This window comes from Taurulus bubalis (assembly GCF_910589615.1).
Source record: "Taurulus bubalis genome assembly, chromosome: 14".
NCBI lineage: Eukaryota > Metazoa > Chordata > Actinopteri > Perciformes > Cottidae > Taurulus > Taurulus bubalis.
The window spans coordinates 272,501-282,811 of NC_136602.1; the positions used below are offsets into that span (position 1 = coordinate 272,501).

Below are 10,311 nucleotides of genomic sequence, written 5' to 3' on the forward strand. Positions count from 1 at the left end.
CACATCAATCTCTTGAAGAAATGGCATGCCTCTGACGATGTTCCAATACCAGCGTTAACCGTTGGAGTCCTAGAGCCTGTCCCTTCACAGGTAACTCTAGGCCCCCAGTTGGGCCCAACCCACCGACATGGTGGAACTGACCAGCCAGTTCAAGGATGTGTTTTCTGACCTACCTGGACGCACCAAAGTGATCCAGCATGACATAATCACTGAGCCAGGGAAGAAGGTGAGGCTGCGGCCTTATCGCATTCCAGAGGCAAAAAGGGAGACCAACAAAAAAGAGGTGAGAAAGATGTTGGAAATGGGGATTATTGAGGAGTCACATAGTGCCTGGTCCAGCCCCATTGTTCTGACTCCCAAACCGGATGGCACTGATAGATTCTGTAATGACTTTAGCAACGTTAATGAAATCTCTAAATGTGATGCCTACCCTATGCCGAGGGTAGATGAATTGATTGAGCGACTAGGCCCAGTCCGGTTTGTGTCCACTCTTGATCTCACCAAGGGTTACTGGCAGGTTCCCCTCACAGAAAGAGCCAAAGAAAAGACGGCCTTTGCTACACCGGAATGCCTGTACCACTACAAAGTCCTGCCCTTCGGAGTCCATGGAGCGCCAGCTACCTTCCAGAGGATGATGGACCAGGTGCTCCGACCTCATCGGGGGTATGCAGTGGCCTACTTGGACGATGTGATCGTTCACAGTCCCGACTGGACCTCCCACGTAGGACACTTGAGAGCTGTCTTGGGACGCCTACGGCAAGCTGGCCTGACTGCCAATCCCAAAAAGTGCCACCTTGGTCTAGAAGACCTCAGCTACACTATTGGGAGGGGCAGTGTAAAGCCCCAACTCCTGAAGATGGAAGCCATCACCACCTGGCCTACCAGCAACGAAAAAGCAAGTAAAAACGTTCCTGGGACTGGTGGGCTATTATCAGTGTTTCATCACTTTGCTACCATTGCAGACCCCTTACACGAAATGACAAGAAACAGCCATCCACACCATGTGCTCTGGAGTGCCGAAGCAGACGAAGGCCTTATGCACCGAGCCGGTGTTGAGTACACCAAACCTCGAGGACACGGTGGTCGTCCATGCAGATGCCTCAGGATCAGGGTCTGGAGCTGTGATGTCCCAGGTTAGGGGAGGGGAGGAACACCCAGTGACCTCTACTAGCCGTAAGTTGCTAAAACACTGAATGAACTATTCAACTGTAGAGAAGGAATGTCTGGCAATCAAATGGGCCCTAACCAAGCTGGGATATTACCTCCTGGGCAGAAAACTCACCCTGGTAACGGATCATGCACGATTAAGATGGATGTGACAGCCAAGGACACTAATGCACGGGTTACATGGTGGTTCTTGGAGTTGCAAAACTTAAATTTTTCTGTTGAGCACAGATCTGGAAAAGCCCATGGAAATGCAGATGCCCTGTCCAGGAGAGATGAATGCTGGTGGAGGGGGTGTGGCCCCAAGCTCAGGTTGGGAAGGTGATCGAGAGAATGTACTTCCCAGTGCAGGTGCTGCAGCCAATCGGCACACGGCATTGGACACACCTGCAGCCCATCAGGTGATTGGAGGGAGCGTATCCCCTCAGAGCTGGGGTTAGACAGACAGGCAGACAGACGGACAGACAGGCAGGCAGGCAGATACTCACATCAGCAAACTTGTGGTTCCTGAAGTGAGACTTGTTGCATTTCAGCAGCTGGACCGCCAGGTTACAGTCCTGCCTGTAGCGCTCCTATAGGGCGAGCAGAACAGAACCGTCAGCCAATCAGAGCGCAGCACGGAGGACACACCAATCAGTAGTACCAGAGTACTAGTACTACTAGTACTATAGTACTAACATTCAGCTCCTCCAGCCGGTCGATGGTGTTCTTGGCGTCCAGCAGCTTGTTGGTGAGCTCCACGATCTCCTGGTCCATCGTCTTTTTGTCCCTCTCCACCTTCCTTAGCTGTGGGAGGAGCATGGACATGACATCACAGTGAGGCAGCCAATCAGGAGCCTGATGCCACAGGAGGCGGGCCTACGTTCATCTTCCAGGAAGTACGAGACAAAGAAAGCTTCTCATGGCGCTACAACAACTAAACGTCTCATAATGTCATGCTGGGTTTAAGGTAAATATATTAGCACCAGCATTTTAATAGAACACTTCAGAAAACAGACACCGCAGAAGAAGAAGACTGAGGATGATGAGGAAGGAGGAGGAGGAAGAGAAAGGACAAGGAGGAAGAACATGAATGAAACCCAACTGCATGAACCCATGTCTGACTGACGGCCGCCTGATGAAGATGAGAAGACGATGAAGAAGATGAGTCGGTCCGTCACAGAGCAGCGTGAGAGAAGAGGAGAAAAGATGAAGGACATCAGAACAAACAGGAAGTGATCTGACACATGGAGACGCCATGTTGGAATGACATCACAGAGAGAGAGAGAGAGAGAGACAGAGAGAGACAGAGAGACAGAGAGACAGACCATTCTGCTCTCGGTCAACTCCACTTTTCCACAGTTAATCAATTCACCGCCTCAGAGTATTTTCATTTAGTCATTGATCAGTTACACTGTAATCAATCACACACACACACGAAAGGTTACCAGCGTGTGGAGCTTCTCTTCCAGGTCCTGATTGGCTCTCTGAGACGCTGTGTAGCTGTTCTGGAGTCTGAAGAGAGAGAAGTGTTACTGAGCATGCTCAGTAGCCAGGGTAGAGTCATAACTGAGTCACAGAAGAGTCATAACTGAGTCACAGAAGAGTCATAACTGAGTCAAAGAAGAGTCATAACTGAGTCAAAGAAGAGTCATAACTGAGTCACAGAAGAGTCAAAACAGAGTCACAGAAAAGTCACAACTGAGTCACAGAAGAGTCACAACTGAGTCACAGAAGAGTCACAACTGAGTCACAGAAGAGTCATAACTGAGTCAAAGAAGAGTCATAACTGAGTCAAAGAAGAGTCATAACTGAGTCACAGAAGAGTCAAAACAGAGTCACAGAAGAGTCACAACTGAGTCACAGAAGAGTCACAACTGAGTCACAACTGAGTCACAGAAGAGTCACAACTGAGTCACAACTGAGTCACAGAAGAGTCACAACTGAGTCACAGAAGAGTCACAGAAGAGTCACAACTGAGTCACAGAAGAGTCACAGAAGAGTCACAGAAGAGTCACAGAAGAGTCACAACTGAGTCACAGAAGAGTCACAGAAGAGTCACAGAAGAGTCACAACTGAGTCACAACTGAGTCACAGAAGAGTCACAACTGAGTCACAGAAGAGTCACAACTGAGTCACAGAAGAGTCACAGAAGAGTCACAACTGAGTCACAACTGAGTCACAGAAGAGTCACAGAAGAGTCACAACTGAGTCACAACTGAGTCACAGAAGAGTCACAACTGAGTCACAGAAGAGTCATAACTGATGCGTCCTCAGTACAATTGAAGCAGCATCATTTTAGGGTGTAAAACCTGGAACAGTCTGATCCGGATCATCATAGTCCTTACCTGCGGAACTTGTCCCTCATCTTGTCCAGGTCGTCTCTGGTCCGGCTTAGCTCCGCCTCCATGTAGTGACGGCTGCCGTCGAACTCCGCCTCCATGGCCTCCATCTTGTGGGTGGAGAGAGAGAGGCGGCGCTGGAGATCCTCATTCTGTTGCTGGAGGATTCTGGGTAATGGGAGAAGGGGTCAGAGGTCAGTGAGGTCATGACAGGAAGACGGTGTCATGTGATCAACACTTTTTAGATATCTCTTTCAATATGAAGTACATTTAACTACTGTACTAGTGTGAGGTACTTTGCTTTTTAGATGTTCCGTTACTTTCTACTTCTCCACTACATCTCAGAGGTACATGTTGTACTTTATACTGTACTACATCTCAGAGGTACATGTTGTACTTTATACTGTACTACATCTCAGAGGTACATGTAGTACTTTATACTGTACTACATCAGAGGTACATGTAGTACTTTATACTGTACTGTTGACAGGCTGAAAGAAGAGGAGTCAGTGCCGTGTACATCATGAATAACTTATACAGTCTCACCTGATCCGGTCCGAGTCCGATATCGCCTCCTGTAACACAACAAGATGGAGTCAGTCTCAGGTGTTAATGTGCATATACATATATTTATATTTTCACAAACTGTTCCATGGTATCAAACAGAGACATTATTTTCTCCATGTCTCTCTTTAGAAACGTTAGAACATGAAGGGATCCATTGATGTCCGTTTGTCTTGATATCTGCAGTGGAACACCGACTGTAACTTCCTGTTTCACCTGTTCTCACTTCCTCTCACCTGCTGGAGGCGGAGCCTGAGGCCGGGCAGCAGCGTGAAAGAAGAGGGAGCCCCTAAGGTCTGCAGCCACCGGACCACCGGCAGGGCTCCCGTAGTTATCGTTTCTGGATCTATTCTTTTAGTTTTAAATATTATTCACGCTATGAAAGGTAAGGCAGTAACGCTCAGAGAACTCTGATGGAAACAATATCTAGTATGCATCATTATTATTGGAAAGATCAATATCCAGTTTCATTATATTCAGATTCTGTTCTCTGGCAACGTTGGGACTTTACAGAACAATTATTGATTATTAATTATTGTGATGGTCTTTGGTGACAGTTTTTAACTACATTTCTGTATTTAATGGGTTTCCTTTGCACTTTGACCTGCTGAATAATTTTAATAAAAACACATAATTGATGATTATGATGATAATAATAATATGCTTTGTTTGTTTACTCTTACACACCAGATTCCTTTATGTGTAACGTACTTGGCAATGAACACTTTGATTCAGATTAATAGTTTAATTGTTTGTTAAAATAAAGATAAAGTAATAAATAAATATATATTTTTGATTGTGACTATTGATTGATTGATTTGAACCCAAACTTTTCCTTGATGTCAGGACTTTTCCTGGACTCTCAATCGACTGATCAGACCACTAATCAGTCGATTGGTCACATGACCGTCAGCGATGTCGGGTCAGTGAACGTCAATGAGGCGACAGAGGCTTCCTGTTTCTTCATGGATCTCTGTCCTCTCCCATAATGCAGCAGTGTTTTACACAGTGGAACCTCTCAGCTGATCGATCACCTACAGAGCCGTGAGATCAATGACTCGCGGCTCAACGGCCAATCAGATCGCTGCGTTCTGCAGCTGCAGCTTCATTGATCATTGGTTCTAAACTATTTATCAGTTGTCTGAAGTTCATGGTTGGCAATCAATATCAGTGTTGTGTGTATGTATATATATATATATATATATATATATATATATATATATATATATATATATATATATATATATATATAAAAAACGGTTTATACTATATAACTAAACATATTGGTGTTGTAAAGTCGACTGTTCTGGTTCAGCCCTAGTCATTTTCATTTCACTTCATTTCTGGACCTGGACCAGTGTAGACCTGGACCTGGACCAGTGTAGACCTGAACCAGTGTAGACCTCGACCTGGACCAGTGTAGACCTGGACCTGGACCAGTGTAGACCTGGACCAGTGTCGACCTCGACCTGGACCAGTGTCGACCTGGACCAGTGTCGACCTCGACCTGGACCAGTGTAGACCTGGACCAGTGTCGACCTCGACCTGGACCAGTGTAGACCTGGACCAGTGTCGACCTCGACCTGAACCAGTGTAGACCTGGACCTGGACCAGTGTAGACCTGAACCAGTGTAGACCTGGACCTGAACCAGTGTAGACCTGGACCTGGACCAGTGTAGACCTGAACCAGTGTAGACCTGGACCAGTGTAGACCTGGACCTGAACCAGTGTAGACCTGGACCTGGACCAGTGTAGACCTGAACCAGTGTAGACCTGAACCAGTGTAGACCTGAACCAGTGTAGACCTGGACCTGAACCAGTGTAGACCTGGACCTGCCTGAGCCCACAGAACAAGTGACTCACTCTGTAAATGCAGACCTGTAAGACCTTTCATAAGGACACATAAGGAGGAGCTGGTGATGACGAAGGTGCCCCCCTCTGACCTACCTTGATGTGGGCCAGAAGAGACCGATTAGAAGCAGGAGGTCTGTGTTTGTGCCTTTGAGGCTCCTCTGTCTCCTGAACCTCCATCTTGACTCCTCTACTCACCCTCCACACCTCCTCTTTAGGCCCCGCCCTCTCTGTGACGCCGCCCTGCCGGCGCAAGGTCTCCTGCCCCGCCCTCTCTTCCTGCAGGGGCTGGTACCAGCTGCCGGGCCGCTGCATCGCCGCCACCCAGTCGTCCCAGCGCCGCGTCCGGTCGGCAGACGTGTCGGCCGGCCGCTGCTTCCTGTGGGCGGGGCTTCCCTGGCGCGGGGCGGTCGGGCTGCTTCGCTCGCTAGAGGACGACGTCCTGCCGAGCAGCGCCAGGTGGGCGGGGCTCAGTACGCGACAGGTGATTTCGTCCAGAAAGCTGGAGAAGCGAACCTTCTCCTCCAGAACCTGCATCTTCCAGTTCCAATCGGGGGAAGGCGGGTCCGAGGACCGGCGCGGGGCCGCAGCCCGCTGATCCGCCCGGTCCAGAGAGTGAGCGGGCGGGTGGAGGCCGCCGCCGCGCCGCCTGCTAGCATCCAGCAGCTCCTCTGACTTTGCCTTCCTGATGAGGTCGTAGGCGTACTCCACCCCCAGCGAGGCCGGCTGCTTCAGAATCCCCTTGGGAGGCGTGGCGGTCTGCGTCCGGCGGGCGCAGGCGTGGCGCTCGCCTCTGGGCCCGCGGGCGGAGGAGGGTTTCCTGCCCGCGGCGGCCTTTCCACGTGTTGGAAACCCATCGCTGTTACTGCTCATGGAGTGACTCGCTGCACGACGAGGACTTGTGGTGACACCCACCTCCGTGGTTCTGGTCCGGTTGTGCCCGTGGATGCTGTAAAGCGGCGGCGGGACGCAGAGCTCCAGGCTGGAGAGACTCGAGACGTCCAGCTCGCTGTCCGAGAGCAGGAGCGGTGAGGTGCTCCGTGGCCACCGAGAGGTGGCGGCGAGGAGGCGCTGCAAGCGGGGCGGGCTGGTGCTCAGGGGGTTTAGCCCCAATGGGCTGGTGCTCAGGGGGTTTAGCCCCAATGGGCTGGTGCTCAGGGGGTTTAGCCCCAACGGGCTGGTGCTCAGGGGGTTTAGGTTTACCTGGTTGATGTCGGGCTGCGGCGCAGGTGGACCGGCGGGCGTGGCGTGGCGTGTCTCGCGGTGCTGCGGTGGAGCCTTGCGGTACGGCTTCCTGGCCGGGGCCGCGCTCGTCATCCTGGGACTTCTTCCTTCGCGGCTGTCAGTCGGTCGGTCCTGCCAGCAGAAGAAGAGTTAGGACGCAACGCTGACGCCCGCCGCCAACCTCTGACCACAACGCCTCAACCACAACTGGACTCATTGCTGGCACCTCTCTCTCTCCCTCCCTCTCCCTCCCTCCCTCCCTCATCCTCCCTCTCTCTCTCTCCCTGCCTCCCTCTCCCCCTCTCCCTCTCTACTGTGTAACTCTGCCACAAGGTGTAGGAGGTGTGTGTGAGGAATGTCCTCACAAGATTCTGCGTGTGTGTGTTTTATAATTGGGACTTTGACTTGAGGACCAGGTTTCAAACCTTCAATGTGAGGACATTGAGGACTTCACTTTGTAGGTCCAAAACATAGATGAATGGTGGTCTTCACAAGTGTATCAATACATGAAGTGTGTGTGTGTGTGTGTGTGTGTGTGTGTGTGTGTGTGTGTGTGTGTGTGTGTCCCCCTCAGGCGACACATTGATCTCAAACTGTTTCCAGAACAGGAAGTGCAGCTGCATTGACCTAAATGAGGCCATCGTTAGCATGTTTATATGAATAACACAGCGCTATCACAAGCTAACATGCTAACAACAGCACACTTTACCCCTGAAGATGAATACAATAATACACAAATAGTAAAGTCAGTGTCCTACTACTACTGCCATTACTACTACTGTTACTACTACTGTTACTACTACTGTTACTACTACTAATGCTACTACTACTGTTAATGCTACTACAACTGTTACTGCTACTACTACTGTCACTGCTACTACTACTGTTACTACTACTACTGTTAATGCTACTACTAATGTTAATGCTACTACTACTGTTACTACTACTACTGTTACTACTATTACTGTTACTACTATTATTACTACTACTGTTACTGCTACTATTACTACTAGTTACTACTACTGTTACTACTATTACTACCACTACTACTACTACTGTTACTACTATTACTACTACTACTACTACTGTTACTACTATTACTACTACTACTACTGTTACTACTACTACTACTACTACTACTACTGTTACTACTATTACTACTACTACTACTGTTACTACTATTACTACTACTACTACTATTACGGCTACTACTGTTACTACTACTAGTTACTACTACTGCTGCTACTAGTTACTACTGGAGTCACTCTGAGCCTCACGATATCGCTTCGTGAGTATAGATCATGATATATATAGTATAGATCATGATATATATAGTATAGATCATGATATATATAGTATAGATCATGATATATATAGTATAGATCACGATATCGCTTCGTGAGTATAGATCACGATATATTTAGTATAGATCATGATATATATAGTATAGATCACGATACCGCTTTGTGAGTATAGATCATGATATATATAGTATAGATCACGATATATATAGTATAGATCATGATATATATAGTATAGATCACGATATATATAGTATAGATCATGATATATATAGTATAGATCATGATATATATAGTATAGATCACGATATATATAGTATAGATCATGATATATATAGTATAGATCATGATATATATAGTATAGATCACGATATCGCTTCGTGAGTATAGATCACGATATATATAGTATAGATCATGATATATATAGTATAGATCACGATATCGCTTCGTGAGTATAGATCATGATATATATAGTATAGATCACGATATCGCTTCGTGAGTATAGATCACGATATATATAGTATAGATCATGATATATAGTATAGATCACGATACCGCTTTGTGAGTATAGCTCATGATATATATAGTATAGATCATGATATATATAGTATAGATCACGATATATATAGTATAGATCACGATATATATAGTATAGATCACGATATATATAGTATAGATCATGATATATATAGTATAGATCACGATATATATAGTATAGATCACGATACCGCTTTGTGAGCATAGATCATGATATATATAGTATAGATCACGATATATATAGTATAGATCACGATATCGCTTCGTGAGTATAGATCATGATATATATAGTATAGATCATGATATATATAGTATAGATCACAATATCACTTTGCGAGTATATATCATGATATATATAGTATAGATCATGATATCGCTTCCTGTGTATATATCATGATATATATAGTATAGATCATGATATCGCTTCCTGTGTATATATCATGATATATATAGTATAGATCATGATATCGCTTCCTGTGTATATATCATGATATATATAGTATAGATCATGATATCGCTTCCTGTGTATATATCATGATACATATAGTATAGATCATGATATCGCTTCCTGTGTATATATCATGATATATATAGTATAGATCATGATATCGCTTCCTGTGTATATATCATGATATATATAGTATAGATCATGATATCGCTTCCTGTGTATATATCATGATACATATAGTATAGATCATGATATCACTTTGCGAGTATAGATCATGATATCGCTTCCTGTGTATATATCATGATATATATAGTATAGATCATGATATCGCTTCCTGTGTATATATCATGATACATATAGTATAGATCATGATATCACTTTGCGAGTATAGATCATGATATATATAGTATAGATCATGATATATATAGTATAGATCACGATATCGCTTCCTGAGTATAGATCATGATATATATAGTATAGATCACGATATCACTTCGTGAGTATAGATCATGATATCGCTTCGTGAGTATAGATCATGATATATATAGTATAGATCACGATATCGCTTCGTGAGTATAGATCATGATATATATAGTATAGATCATGACATCGCTTCCTGTGTATATATCATGATATATATAGTATAGATCATGATATATATAGTATAGATCATGATATCGCTTCCTGTGTATATATCATGATATATATAGTATAGATCATGATATATATAGTATAGATCACGATATCGCTTCCTGAGTATAGATCATGATATATATAGTATAGATCACGATATCACTTCGTGAGTATAGATCATGATATCGCTTCGTGAGTATAGATCATGATATCGCTTGCTCTAATCAGTTCGTCTTTCAACCCAGCTGAGGGAGTGACTGACATCAGC

At 45.4% G+C, this 10,311-nt stretch overlaps 1 protein-coding gene across 1 annotated transcript in view; it reads right to left on the reverse strand.

The window, feature by feature from the left end:
• Positions 1–6,443, reverse strand: part of tjap1 (tight junction associated protein 1 (peripheral)) — a gene marked incomplete at its 3' end in the record, with an annotated part of 8,449 nt that extends 2,006 nt beyond the window's left edge. The window contains exons 1-7 of the mRNA XM_079229702.1: positions 5,997–6,443; positions 4,032–4,060; positions 3,492–3,653; positions 2,592–2,658; positions 2,249–2,278; positions 1,843–1,950; positions 1,653–1,736 (exon numbers count right to left, since the gene is read on the reverse strand). Of these exons, the coding sequence (XP_079085828.1) occupies positions 1,653–1,736; positions 1,843–1,950; positions 2,249–2,278; positions 2,592–2,658; positions 3,492–3,653; positions 4,032–4,060; positions 5,997–6,437 (921 nt within the window). The 5' untranslated portion in view covers positions 6,438–6,443. The remainder of the gene's footprint in view (positions 1–1,652; positions 1,737–1,842; positions 1,951–2,248; positions 2,279–2,591; positions 2,659–3,491; positions 3,654–4,031; positions 4,061–5,996) is intronic.
• Positions 6,444–10,311: the final 3,868 nt, after the last annotated feature.